The 15,298-nt window shown below is 41.7% G+C and overlaps 1 protein-coding gene across 3 annotated transcripts in view; it reads left to right on the forward strand.

Moving 5' to 3' along the window:
* The window catches only part of PACRG (parkin coregulated), a 231,626-nt gene extending 217,016 nt beyond the window's left edge, over positions 1–14,610 (forward strand). For all 3 annotated transcript variants that reach the window (XM_075445362.1, XM_075445348.1, XM_075445357.1), the window contains one exon: positions 14,140–14,610. In XM_075445362.1, the coding sequence (XP_075301477.1) occupies positions 14,140–14,300 (161 nt within the window). In that variant the 3' untranslated portion in view covers positions 14,301–14,610. The remainder of the gene's footprint in view (positions 1–14,139) is intronic.
* The last annotated feature ends 688 nt before the right edge of the window (positions 14,611–15,298 follow it).

Raw genomic sequence — 15,298 nt, forward strand, 5'->3', positions numbered from 1 at the left:
TGTCACAGTCATGTAGGAAAATGACTACAGCAAACTTTGCTTTCCCTGGGTATTCCAACTCACATACAAATAAATACAACTTCAAAGCTGAGAAATTTTCTTTCTCATGACATTTCTTACCAAACTCTCACAGTGTTTGATGGTCACGTGTGCCTTTTCCTGTCAGGGGGTAACAGATAGCTGTGGTTTTCTTGTGCTTTTGGTACTGTGAGAAAAGTTATGAGATAACAAAATAGCTAGTACATTTTGGATTGAAAATAAGCTAATTAATCGCTGTAGTGGGCAGAGAAAAGCTAAATCCCTATCTCATTTAGTCTTCTGAAACTCATTGATTTACACGGTGAGGCATGAACACAGCTGACAGCAGTATTAGGCCCGGCATTTCTTAGTACTTTGTACACGCGTGCCCCACTTGCTTCTTTGGTTAGGAAAGGCTTCGATATAAATCAACACACATTAGTCGTGATTTTGCAGTCCTTTGCACACTTGCATGATAGTTTCCTGAATCAGACCTGTATCTGCTTATGATGCCACGAACTGCATTTTATGTAGCATGAGATTTATCTGATGGAGAAACTTTGCATGAATTTTGTTGAATTCCATTTCTGAAGCTTCTGATCCATATACTTCAATATTTTCTTTATCTCCCTTTATTTTTCCCTCATTTTTTTCAGTTTTTTTTGGGTCTGTTTATTGTTTGGTAATATGCTGCTTAAGCTTACAATATTACAGGTGATGCTAACATCTAATTTAGGTTTGTTCACTTTGCCTTGTGGTCATGTCAGTTTTCTTGAATATTTGGAAGGACCTCTTGTGAATACTACACAGAAAGACCATCTTTATGTAATTTCTGTAGATTGTGCAGTACAATAGTATCTTTATCTCTTATTGCAATACAAATAAATAATTGTATCACTTTTAGATCAGTTATTACATCTGTAAAAACATAAATAGCCATAAATAAATGATGATAGATGCAGAATAACCATCTGTTAGGAAGTCAGTTCAAGTCAAAACACTTCAGACTTGGCACTGTAGATGTATTCATGCAAATCTGTATTCAGGCACCCCAGTACCTCGCCTCACGTCCAGATGTTCCGATTCACCGCAGCCCTCATTCGGGAACCGGGCAGGGCTCAGCGTCGGCCCACGCAGGTAGCTGCCCAAGATGGGGGTCGGGTGCTAAACCTGCGGTCCCTCTGCGAACACTGGCACCAGTTCACAGCCTAACAAGAGGTCTGTCTTGCAGCTCCTTCCTTGCCAGCTCACAAGCACAGAGGTCAAAAGAACCTTTCTCCATCAGCAACAAATTTGATAATGAGGTGAAATCTCCCTTATCACAGAAGACGTAGAAATGACCACTGCAGCCCCTGCTCATCTGTTTTTGCCTTCCTTCCCAAGAGTACAAGGTGTAATGAGTCACAAGGTTATCCTGTCTGTAAGTCTTTCCCCCCCTCAACTCCTATAACTTTTAAACTCATTGTCCAAATTCAATCCAAGTGGAAAAGTGGCAGAGTTTCGGGGAAAATCAGCATCTGGGTAGAGGGGAGAGACAAAATTTATGCCCATGGTGAGAGAAATGTTGGTAGGGTATAGAACACACACAAGGTGTCAGAACAGGCCTTAGCTTATACTATCTTTTAGCCAGTAGAACTTGTGGGAAACTTGTTTTATTACCGTGAAGAGGTGTAGCACAAAACCAACACAAATCCACAGGAAACAGGTATCATTACTGTCTTGTGGCACAAGTTGCTTTTAAAGAAAGTGTTTGGTCTCACCCAGAAGGAATGGCAATAGATATCTGCCCTCAGGAACACTTCTGGGCTGTAGCTCCGGGTGGAAGCAAGATTTTAGACACTGTTCTGGTCGCTGCTCCCCCCCGCCAGCTCTGCGAGGCTCGGCGGCCAGCCTTTCACCCGCTCGGCCGCTGCTCTTGGCAACGCATCTCCTACTCTGTGCCGCCAGGTAGGGCTGGTGCAGCCCTGCCCGTTCTCCCGCAGAGCCCGTGAAGTGTTGCAGTCCTGACTTGGCCTGAGGTTTCCATTCCGACTGTAAGAGATTCATACCATGATGTCGTCTCCTGCCCTGTATCTCTCATCCTGCCTGGCTCTTTTCACAGTGGTCTTCCATGGATGTGTGAAGTCAAGTCATTCTATTACCTGAATATTGTGAATGCTATTATTGTTCCTCTCCTATAAAATCAAGTTCTTATCTTATTGTACCATTTCCCCAGCAGAGCTAGAATCATAACCCCTGTTTAAGCCCAGCTGAGCTGCTAGATATGGATATTTTATGACAGTGAGGATATGTAAATAAACTGATATGAGGCTGACTTCTGCCATGACTTCCGAGGATTCAGTGACAGTGGTTATAATCTGTGCCAGACAGCTCTCAGCAGTTTCAGGAGCTGGATGGCTGAGGCACTAGACCTGATAACAAAGCATGCCTAAAACGACTTACTGACTCTTCAGCATTTTTTGATATTAAGGAGAGAGGAAAGCGTAAGCCTCTCTAAAACAAGCCTATTACCAAACCAGCAAGAGATCTCTGGATGACTCTATTTTTTATCCATATGGTTGAGAGGAAGGACAACAACAGAAGAGGAGAGGTCTCATGCACTAGGAGCCTGTTGGTACCTCTCCTCTCATGGACTAGCAACAGCTTCCGTTCCTCCATCTTAAAAAGGCAATACTTAAGCTGATAGCACACATTCCTGTACGAGCCCTATACTTACATTAATAAGGTTGGCATTCTCTTCTAATAATTTCCCACAGGACACTTGTAAGTAGGTAAGATTCTTACTGAGAACTGTAAGCAGAGGGGTTGGGTCCGAGCTACAGACGTGCAGACAAGCTTATCTAAATTTTCACCTTGTTTGCTACAAAACGACAGTGGAAACTCAAAAGGCTCAGATATAACATGTTGACTGGCATCCAGTGTGATACCTTAAATTGCACTATGCAATAACTATGCTAATCTATAATGTATATATTCATATAAATTAGAACTTTTATGGAGCACACTTAAGGAAATTAATTAGCCAAATGAATGTCCTTGGCTGTTGTTCCTCCGCTTTCAGCCTTTGTTTTTCTTTGTCTTCTACTCTTCCCAGGTCTACATTCTTGTCCCTGGGACAAGACTTGTCTATTTTACTTATCAGTCAAGTGCCCAATAAACTTTGGCTGTGCTAGGACAAGCAATTCAGGAAGACCTTTCCAGATATCATCGTTCAGTGATGAAATTTCCTGGTGACTCATCAAGAATTTTGCTCACGTGAATTTACGAACACTAGTACATGTTATTTTTTTCCCTTAAAATAACATCCCACAATTTCCTTCAAAAGTCATCATTCTGCACTAGCTGCTGTTGTCCAAAAACGCTCAGTGATCTTTTTCTGAAGCAGAGTTTGCTGTTACTGTCGAGGCAGTGCTTCCAGGGCGCCCATTCAGCGCTGCAGCTGCAGAGCTGGATCAGAGACCTGTAACCTGGCCGCAGCCATCAGCGTTAAACCACGCAGGAGGTGAACCAGCCATCCGTGGCCCGCTGGAGAGAGGCGATAGCGGCGTTTTGTGAGGTGGCACTTCTGCCTTGCCCCTGGAGGCTGACCCTGCCCGTGGAGCAATAAGCATCCCAGGAAAACTGCAAGGAAATGTTACTCTTCAAATACATCCCACTTCGGTTTCAGTCATGCTGTCTTCTAGGTTATTTTTTTAACACGTCTCACATTTATCTAAACAAAATCCTTTGTGACTTTCCTTGATAGGAATGGCCACTTCATTCTTATAGGTAAGGCCAGTTAAAATGTGTGCATCTATTCTCAGATCACCCAGCTATGAGAAAGCATATTTAAGTTGCCAGGGAAGAATTTTCTGTGAGGCTTTTTACTTTTGCTCTTCAGTGTAACACATGAAGACGCAAACTGACAAATATTCAAACACATTGTGCTCTGTTTAACTGTTTTCTTGGCTGTTAGTTATGAACCTCTAGGCTAGCCTGAGTTGACCAAGAGCATTCTGCCATATCTCTCACCTCTTCTCTTGTCTCCTGCTCCCTGTCTTGACAAGCTTGTCAGGCACCCGGGCTGCAAGGGCTGTAAGATGAGTGAATGCTGAATACAAAACTAAGATTGCAATTACAAAACGTAGCATGCTTTAGCTACATGTTGATGGAGGTAACTGGTCATATTTGCCAGGACTGGCTGGAGAATGTTTCTACGTGATGGCACCTGTACAGATATCATAAAGGTACTACTAGTGTCCACCAGGGTCCAGTTTACCCTGCTGAGCATGTCATGTATCCTGTTCGCACAGAGAAAAGCCATTTTTACTTCTATGCACAGCCCCAGAATAGAGGAGTTTAAAGGTCTTTTTCATCAAATGTGTAAAAACAAGTACAGCCTTAAGAGATGACGTGCTTATGGATGATTGCAATTCTTCAGGTGTAAGCGATGCAAGAAATACCAGCGGTTTTTTTCCTATACTCATACCTGCCAACAGTAAAATTGTATCATGGACAATGCAAATCAGAAAAATATATTTTTAATTCTTTCTCCTATAGCTAGGACCTATAATTGCTTTTTATCTTATAGCTAGGACCTATGATTGCTTTTTATCTTTACAGAAAAATACTATCATCTTGAATGGGAAAAAAAATTCCACACTATCATTTTTGACTGGAACAACAATATTTTCTTAAAATAATGAACAAAAGTAATAAAGGATAATAAAATAAATATGTATTTTTATATATTAAAAATATTTTTTCTTAAAATATTACAATATATATGAATAATAGTTTTATCTCAAAAAACCTAGTAATCATTTACCATCCTATTGTTTTTATACACACCTGTTGTGTGCAATTACTTCTTTGTAATGAACATTTAAGTATTTAGGCAGCAGTGTGCCCAGGTGGCCAAGAAGGCCAACAGCATCCTGGCTTGGATCAGGAATGGTGTGGCCAGCAGGAGTAGGGAGGGGATCGTGCCCCTGTACTGGCACTGGTGAGGCCACACCTTGAATGCTGTGTTCAGTTTTGGGCCCCTCACTACAAGAAGGACATTGAGGTGCTGGAGCGTGTCCAGAGAAGGGCAGCGAGGATGGGGAGGGGTCTGGAGAACAAGTCTGATGGGGAGCAGCTGAGGGAGCTGGGGCTGTTTAGTCTGGAGAAGAGGAGGCTGAGGGGGGACCTTCTCACTCTCTACAGCTACCTGAAAGGCAGTTGTAGTGAGGTGGGTGTCGGTCTCTTCTCCCAAGTAACCAGTGATAGGACAAGAGGAAATGGCCTCAAGTTGCATCAGGGGAGGTTTAGATTGGATATTAGGAAAAATTTCTTTACTGAAAGAGTGGTCAGGCATTGGAACAGGCTGCCCAGGGCAGGGGTGGAGTGTCCACCCCTGGAGGTATTTAAAAGACGTGTAGATGCAGAGCTTAGGGACATGGTTGGGTGGTGGAATTGACAGTGTTAGGTTGATGGTTGGACCTGATGATCTTAAGAGGTCTTTTCCAACCTAAATCATCCTGTGATTCTATGATTCCCAAAGCATTACAGCTTTCCTTATGAAACTACCTTTGATGTGAGAAGACCTCAGGCATTCAGCATGTTGGGTCTTGCTTTCTTCATACTTGGGACCTTTCTGAATAACAGATCAAGCAAGAAGACGTACAGGTGTAATTCAGACAAGAAGAGTGATGAGTGTTTTCCGGTCAGAATCACTAATGAATTAGTTCTTTTTATTCACTATCTTTCTTCACACTTAAAACAGGGAAAACGTTGAAAAAAATAGAGACAGTTTTCTGACAGCTTCCCAAAGCTTAAAAAAAAAAAAAAAATCAGTCTGCATGTGCTGTATGTGCAGTTCCTCTGTGGCTTTCTACAGGCTTCAACTTTCACAGTTCAGAAGCTGTGAATCTGCAGAAATGCCACACCTAGAGGCCATGATTTTCTTTCTTTCTTATCTGTTCTACATTTTTGTAAGTAAAGACTAGACATTATAATACATTTTAGTTTTATAAAAATTGACTTCTGATTGCTTGAAAAGCTGTTATAAATTCAAATGTATGCTTTTCTTAATGTAAAACAAATAGCTGTTAACTAGCTTTTGATAAGTATTTATTTTTATGTCCTTCCCATTCTTCATAAAAAGATTGCAAATTCATATCTTGGGAAGGTAATTTTCTTTTTTTTTTAATCTACCCTACGCATTGAACCAACTGGAAAAACTCAGAAACGGTAATCAGATCACTCAATGTACTTTAAAAAAATATATATTACAAAAATTTAAAGAGACATCAGGAAGAGCTATCCTGACCCTTATAGTACAGACATCTGGGGTGTTCCTTGCTGTCTGGCTTGAGGATAAAATATCACATTCCAGTTTCAGTGCTAGTTATCCTCTAAACTGCATAAATTCTGTCCTTGTCCCACAGCAGTGAAAGAAATCTTGGCAAATCCACACAGTCATTCATAGCTGTCATCTCCTCATCCCGTCTCAAGTCACTGCTAAAACACTTCAGATGACTTTGAGTTCTTGCTTATTTCACTTAATTAGGGAACAGAAACATTAGAAAACTGGCAACTCCAGGCATATCCAGCAACTTACAGGCATATCTAACAACTTGCTCCCATAATTTTAATGGGAAATTTTTAATATATTGACCTATTTTTCATATGGTTGCATTCCACTGACAATAATGGGCTCACCCTTCTTTCACAAAGCCAGGAAAGCAGTCACTGAAGTCATCTAACCGTCAATGAAATTTTTGACGGGCGAGCTATACCAATTAGTGTCCTTAAAGGGTAGTGATTTTGAACAGTGAAGTTAGACACAACCAGTTCCATTCGTACGTGACAGATGTACAAACACATCAACAGTTAATTACACAAAGTAATGAATTACTGAGCTTTTTGCTTGTAAAGAAAAACCTAGGGCTTTCCCTCAAAAGTATTTCTGTAACATTAATAAAAATCTTCAAACGGGAGAAGGAGGATGGATTGTCAAGCAGCTTGAGTTGAAGTATGAATAAACTCAATGTTAAAAACTGTCAGCTGTAGGATTATGTTTCATACTGAAATCAGCAATCTTTAAAGCATTTCAGAACTTTCAGCTTTGTCACTTTGAATTACGTTAAAAAATACACGATGTTTATTTCGCACACATACAAAAATTTCTTTTTACATGGTTTTAATTCCTTTTGCAGTAATTAAGCTATATTTGGATGTGAAATTAATGTGCTGAAGAACTGTATTTCACATCAGTCCAGCAAAGCTATGCAAATGTTGCACACACAAACATGATTTCCAGCTAAAAAACAGTATTTACTTTGTACTGGCATTTATATACATCCAAAACAACTGGAAGAACATCAGATTCACATAAGTGGTGCAACCCTTGTTGCACTTTGAGCATGATTTGTGACCCAATGTGTCATTTTGCAACAGCAAACACTGTAGCAAGGCCACAGAGATCTCAGCCTCCAGTTTCTGTTCCCCTGTTGAGTGTGCTGTTTATTTAAGATTATTTAATACTACTAATACTACTTTGTTTGCTATTGATCAGTAGCACAAACATAGGCAAACTTCAAAGCCTAAAATCACTGGAGAAGATAAAGTACTTACAGAGGGAAAAACCCACAATAATATTCTCTTATTTATTACCTCATTGGTCAAACATGTTTGCTAATATAATTTGTTACAAAAGCTGTGATTGCTTTTTCATTTTTGTACTTTTATTAAAAAAAAAAAAGTCTGGGCTTAGAAAGGATTACATCTGATGTTGCTAACATTTCCTGGAAATGGAAAACTGTGATAACAGCTGCTGTCTTGGCTCACTTTCAGCTGGGTTTTTTGGTTTGGTGGTTTGGGGTTTTTTTTGTACTGCAGCAATTTACAAGTAGTTACAGCTATCTCTAGTAGGCTTACGTCATCAGTAAAACATCGTAAGTCAGTCAAATGTTTCCTTTCCAATCAGAGCACTTCCTCCACTTACTGAATTGTTGACTTTCTGAATAGTATTTATAGTAACAGCTCTTACATTTTAAAATAAATGCTAATTTATGAAATAACTAAAAGCTAGCTGCATGTGGAAGAGACCTATAGAAAGAATTTCTCTTTTATGCTAAAGCAGCATGCTCTCAATAAGAATTAAGAAAATCTTAGAAGCATCTTATTTAGATAGATAATACCTAGCTGATTTATAGCAAATGTATAAAATTGTTTTTTTCTAAGACCTACGATGAGCAGAAATGTCTCTATATTAGTATTCTGTTTTAATTCCAAGCATACATGCTTTCTGCTTGGATTGAAACATTCTTCTGCAATCTCTGCAGTACTGTAGCATTGTAAAGTGATAAACAGTCAGCACTAATGATGAAAAACAGAAGGAAGAAGCCAAGTAAAGCAAGAGACAAGGAACTCGAGTCGATAGTGTCAAAAAACAGGTCCATGCACATTCAAAGATTGGGCCTCTGTAAGGTATATTAGTACTTTCAGCTTTAATATTTTCAAGTGCTTGAAAGATACATGTTAATTTTTTTTAAATTATGGTTTCATTGTTTCAAGTCAGGGTGTTAATGAAATTTACTGATTTTTCAGCCAAATCTCTGCCTCTTCCTTGGCTATGTGATCCAGCTTCCAAAAGCAATGTCATAGACGCAGGTTAGGCTCTGTTACTGTGCCAGAAGTTTAGGTTTGTTTTGTACCAAACCAGATAATAATCCTCCCCATGAAATTTGTAACTTCAGCAAGTCCTCCTTCGCCAGATAGGTTTCCATATTTGAGGAGCAGCACTTCCCTTCATCACATCTGAAATGGCTGCTGAACAGCTCTGCCAGCTCCAGGGGATCTCTGCACCGTTTCTCGTTCTGGGATTGCTCTGTGCTGAGCAGCTGCAGATGTTTCACCCTGAGCAGCCTGACCTAGCTTTGAAAACGGAGCTGACTTTGAGCAGGGCATTTGGACCAGATGGCTCCAGAGGTTCCTTCCAACATAAATTACTTTACGAGCTCTTCTTTCCAACACTCCTTTGGGGAGTTGGCTTTGGGGCCAGCCTGCGCGAGGCCAGTTTGCGCTTCTGTGTACACATAACCTGGATGTGTCCTAAGAAACATTTAAAACCGGTGTTCACGTTGCTCTGAGCCTGCGGGAACAGAACATGGGGTTTTCTGTCCGGGTCAGTAACAACCAGAAGTCACAACCTCCCGGTGGCTCTTCCTCCGCCCGAGTGCAACGGACTGGCAGCGTCCCTCTGTGTCTCAGCAGACAGGAGGGTTTCTGAGTCTTACCTGCGGCTTTTCGCAGGCTTCCAACTACCCGAGGAAGGAGCCCGACCCACCTCACCCTTCCTGGAGCTGACAGCTCCAAAGCACGGTTCTGAGTCACTGAGAGGAGCTGCGCGCAGGAGCCCTCCTCCTCCCGCCCGACTGACTCATCAGCCGCTTGCATTCGCTGCTCCCGCCGGGAAGCCAACTGCTTTTATGACAATTAAACTAATCCTAACAAGAGGATTGTGAAAAATTAATTAAGCTCTGAACTGTACCTGGGCAGCGAACTTCCGCGGTGTGAACTGACACACACGCATGGCAATCTATAGCTGCAGTCAGCTTCCCTCGGTTCCTTGGTGCCGATGCTGACTCCTAGCAGGGATAAAGTCCTGAAATTTCCCACAGAATATTCTAATCCTAGTTTGTCCTGCTTAACTATATACTGTTCTGTGACAGGTTTTTCTGCAGAAATACAATTCCGTACTGAGAAATATGTCTGCACTTCACAATCTCATCACTGTTGGTTTTTTGAAGTAAAAATCTCACGCATTTAAGTGGTTAGCATGTTGGATTACTGTAATCTTTGTAATTGCTGAATATGCCTGTTGGTCTGACTGGGACGAACAGAGCAGCTTAAAAATTATTTTTACCATAGTTATATTTTACTGTAAATAGTACTTTCATCATCTACGATATAAAGCCAAAAGGCATGATTTGTGACTGATCCCTTCCACGACTTGGAGCAAGTCACTTTACCTTTCAGTATCGGTTTCTCAAGATTCAGAGAGGGAGAAATGATGCCTGTCTTTCCGAGTAGCTTTACTGGTTTGTGTACAGAAAAAAACCCGTTATACAAGAGCTCTCTGATGTTAACCAGTAGTAGTTTAAAAATTTCTGCTAGGACCAACCTGTTCCAAGACAAAAAGTTGAAATTTGTGTGTGTATATCTGCTCTCAAAAGTTCATCTGTAAAAAATAAAGGAATGGCCTTCGAGTTACAAATTGATTAAAAACATTGCTTAAGCTGCGGGCGTGGGGCTTCCTTTACAGTCTCTTCAGAAATCTCTCTTAAGTGTTAATCTGTCCTCCAACACTCGGCATTCCTCAGCTATGTAACGTTTGGGGAAATTGCAATATCCCAAGATCTACAACACCCCCACAACAACAGGGGTATGCAAACCCTAGTTTTAATTCGTGCTTTCCATGAAGCAGAACCTTGGGAACAGCCACCAGCAGCCAGCTCTGGTAGCTGTGAGATCCTTCCAGAGAGGTACTCTGACATATTCGGGGGATTGACAAACTCTCTTCGAGACCTGGCTTGCCTTGAAGTGGAAGCTAATAAACTGAAAGAACGTCTCGGACACTTCCAGATGCTAACATATGTCCAGAGATAAGACTAGATCTGACCAAGCTTTATGGGTTGGTTTACCTTTCTTGTCCACTCCGGGACTGCAAAACTGCCCTGTCAAGCTCTTACTGTGTCAAGAGAAACTTGCTTGTCGTTCTTTAAAGCAATGCAACTTTATATTTGTAGCATTACCCTAGTGAAATTTTAAAATTAAATGAGATGGAATACAAATAACACTAGAACTTCCTCCGTACCCTGCATCACGAACAGAAGCATGTCTGGACTCACATACAAGCCATGTTCTAAAGCACAGTTCAGATCCCGCTCCTTTGGCTGCCAGATGCGAGCCCAGTGCCCGAGGGTCCGAGCCAGCTTCCCCAGCTCCAGCCGCTGGCCCAGGCCACGCTGATGGCCGGGCAGGGCAGGGCAGGGCAGGGCAGGGCAGGGCAGGGCAGGAGAGCTGCCCCAGGCTGCCAGGCTGGCCGGCTGCACCAGCTACTGCACGTCTGGCCAGCTGCAAGCCTTTCTGTTCACTGTCAAGGACCATCAAACCCTTGGTGCATCATTCAGGAGAATGGGAGCTAGCTTTTTGATCCAGAAAGGTAAATGAGATCTTTTCCTGATTGTAATCCTCCAGATCTGTTACTATTGCTTCAATGTGTTTCTTCTAAAGGCAGAAATAACATTTGCTCTGAAAAGAGCTCTTGATGCATGCTGAATTTGCCAAACATTTCACTTTGAGACAAAGATATGACAAATGTGCTTCCTAGCATTTTCATGTTGATTTATTCTCCCTCACAAAGGACAACTGCGTAAAGAGCTTGAATCGGATCCACGTTCACACTTTACATACGCAACATTTTTGTGGCTGACAAAGTTGGCTTCTCACGCAAACCAACTTGGAAATAGAGTCAAACCAGAGAAGGGCACGCCGAGACCGCTGTACTTCAGTACAAATTTTTTTCCAGCTAATCATCATTATTATCATGACTAGATATTTACCCTTAGGTGCTTTGGGCAGATCATTCTGACTCATCCGTTCAGTGGATGTTGTCCTGTTGGGTTAATGATTATCTTTTTGGTCTGAAAGATTTGTTAATTCCTATAACTGCATTGGATAGCTATTCTGGTACTTACCGGGTGACCTCAATGCTGACATAACCTTTCTGGTATTGGTTGTAGCTTGTGTCATGACATTAATGTGAATTATGGCTGTCTTGAGGATACAAACATTCATATAGCACAGATGGTCTGTAGGAAAAGAAAATTGTAATGATGGTCTGCACATCACACATTCAGTCCTCCCTCACAGACTTATTTCCTTTATCATTGCCTCGTTCTCTTAGATACCTTTTAATCAAGCATCGAAGGCATCAGTTATCACCCAGACTGCGCTCTATAATAAAGACTGTAACATGGGATTCTGGAAAATACCTCTGCTACCAGCATTAGCACGGCATTTTGTCGGCCTCCTCCAAACTTGCCTAGCAATGTATTGCCATGACTTCCAGGGAGCTGATTTTTTCACTGCTTCGTTGAAAGAACGATGAAAGCTGTGTAAGCTCATTAGCAGAGCATGTGTGTAGGCTTAAAATTACAGATAATAGACAAATGGTTGGAAAGTCAGTAATTCCTCCACATATTTGCCAAGACTTAGGTCAAGGTTCAGGGTTTCCTTTGCTCAAACTGGTGAAATCAGAAATACCTCCAGGTGTTCTGGGGAGTGCTGGCAGTGCACATGCAACACAGGTGAGGCGGCACAGGTGATCTCAGTTGTTTTCTGCAAGAGGAAACCATGTTTAGTCTAAACTGCACTCAGCTGCGGTGTGCTTCTTGCATTAGTATTTTGCATAAACTAATTCTTTTATTTAATAGCTCTTGGTGTTTTCTATGCACTCTCATAATCTATCATTTCTAACATTACAGTAAATTCATCGTAGTAAATTTTCATATCACAACTCTGGCTTCTGATGTTAGTGAAATAAATAGTTAATATATAGGGAAGTATTTGTGTGCTTAAGAGTAACCATCACAAAAAAATTACTGCCTTTCCTCTCAGAAGCCCAGTACCTTTATGTCACCTCTGTATTTCTGCAAACATTTTACAAAAAGCAAAAAGCGACACAAATGTAAGGTGTTTGAAAAACTGATATACGCATAATTAACTTGGAGCACAATCAGGTATTTTACAGGAAAACTCAGCAAAAGGGTGCTTTTTACGCGTGTTCATCAGCTCTTCCTTCACGAGCATGGTTCTTTGGTTTTTACTGGTAGCAAAGTCACATACCTGAAACCCAGATCCTTGGGCCGGGTCCAGGAGAGAACGCGAGGATGGGAGCAGCTGCACATCCACGCCCCACCGGCCTGGGGACGCAGCAGTGGGAGCAACATCTGCCGTGCGCCACGCTTCTCACGTGAAGGGCAGGCGCTGCCCGAGGAGCTGGGTGCGCGCTCTTCACAGACGTGTCCTTTGCGGGCCGGCCGCGCGTGTCAGCAAGCGAGCAGCGTTATCCGCGATGCTAACCGCACGGCACGGGCACGTGGCCACCACTGCCCGGCGTGAGGCCACCGTCCCACCGCGCGTGGACGCCCTGGCCACCGCTCCGCACCTCGGCCGAGCGCGCTGGGCGCCCACCAACTTGGGCTTTGTACAGATCTTGGAAGATGCCCGTATTAAGACAGTTTTCAGAATGTTGCTTTAAAAGAAAACAGAATATATTTTCCTCATTTAATTCTCTCAGCATCATTGCAGGTGAAGTTATTTCTTACTCTTGTATTTTTTGTTGTCACAGTTGTTCATTCTGATTGTTTTTGAAGAACTATGCTGTATGTGCATGAATGTGTGTCACCCTTGCTGCTCCACGTTAGAGAAAGGAGCAGTAAGCGTTACTGCATCTGGGGCTGCAATAATTTGTCCTGTTGACATTGACTTAATTTTACACATTTTTCAGGGAGCAGAAATTGAATGAGTGCCGTGTTGTACTCCAAATATCTCTTTCAGGCCACAGGACATCTCCTCTCTGAGAAACAACATAAGCCTGTGAATATGACGTCTAACATGGAACAATCCCCAAACAACACCTATTTAAGATTTCAAACCATAACAAGTCTAGCTTAAGTCACATTTTATAGACAAGCGTTTCTGTATCTGGCAGTAGAATTTTGTCCTAAATAAGCAATGTTAGAAATAAAGAAGTAATGGTCTTAGGAGATTAGTTGTGTAAGAGAGAGTCCACCTTTATCTTAGAAGAGAATGTGTTTTCGTTATTTTTATTAGGATTTTCACTTAGATAATGAAGTAATGCATGCATAAAAAAATATTGAAGGCATATGAAGTCAGAGCCTGAGCAGAGCCTTCAAGAGATACCAAAATAACCCTGTTTTCAAATTCAGCTGTTTCATGTCGCAAAGCAAAGTTTCTAATAGAGGCACAGTGACTGACCAGCAATTGCAATTTCCTATGTCGTTGTTTGGAAGCATAACAGTAAATTTAATATAATTCTTGGTTTGTTTTTTTTGTTTTATTAACCAGTTAATTCAGGTGATGGGATAGACTACAGCCAGCAGAAGCGGGAAAATATTGGAGATCTGATTCAAGAGACACTGGAAGCCTTTGAACGCTGCGGCGGAGAAAATGCGTATATCAACATTAAATACATGATCCCTACTTATCAGTCGTGCATATTAAACTGAGTTGTATCAAGTGGGATGATTCCATTTCTGTTCTAAAAAAACTGTTTCTGACTCTGTGTGGCATCTTGTTAGTCATGCTTTCTTTCTCTACAGCTGCTAAAATAGTGGCTTGTGGGGCACTGGAGCGTTAGCACTATTGTGAACCAGGCTTTCCAATACATAAATAGTGCCTGTTCCTTGGATTACAATGGTGTACTGTGCGTGTTTGTTCCCTGAAAGAATCGCTGCTTTATGGCAGAGCTGACTCGAGCAGGAATCGGAGTTAAACCTTCACTTGTATGGACAATAAAACTATAATTTTCATACGCAATTCAGCAATTGCTGTTCTGTGTCTGCTTGCCCTGAGGGTGATGTCAGAGGCTGTAACAAGAAGAGTTTATGCTGACTGTTTAATAGGTGTTTGTCATGGAAGAGAAACACCAGTTCAGCAGTGCCTCTCTGGCAGCTGTGCCGAGTGACGCGCTCTGCCAGACAATACAACTGCTGAATGCACACACCAGCTACAGTGGGGAAATTTATGTGGCCCATTATAAAGCACTGTCATAAAATTAATTCACGTTCCTCACACGCTCTGATCTCGACTTCCAGGTCTTTACCTTTTCATGGAACTTGGGTTCCTCTTGGCGAACATCAGCCACAACCACAGTTCTGAAGAAAAAAAGCCCAGACAGAACTTCAATAAATCAGACGGAAGACGGAGTGTACCTAGTGTGTCAGTCCCTAATGACACTGTTAATCTGGGGAAACACAGAACATACACGTCTATTTTTAAAGGGCAGTGGGTAGTTTTTTGTAACTGCCAGGCTGCTCTTGCTTTTCTGTTATTATGGTATGCATGTGTACACACAGTGTAACTGGTGTTACAGGAATCCCTTACAATTTCCTACGCAGTGTCTCCCTGCATACGCACAAAATGGAACTGATATAATCATGGATTTAAGCAATGCTATTGAGATTGACTTTATTGCTTTCTAAGCATTTCTAACCTACAAAAAATA

The sequence above is a fragment of the Opisthocomus hoazin genome, chromosome 2 (genome assembly GCF_030867145.1).
Source record: "Opisthocomus hoazin isolate bOpiHoa1 chromosome 2, bOpiHoa1.hap1, whole genome shotgun sequence".
Classification (NCBI taxonomy): domain Eukaryota; kingdom Metazoa; phylum Chordata; class Aves; order Opisthocomiformes; family Opisthocomidae; genus Opisthocomus; species Opisthocomus hoazin.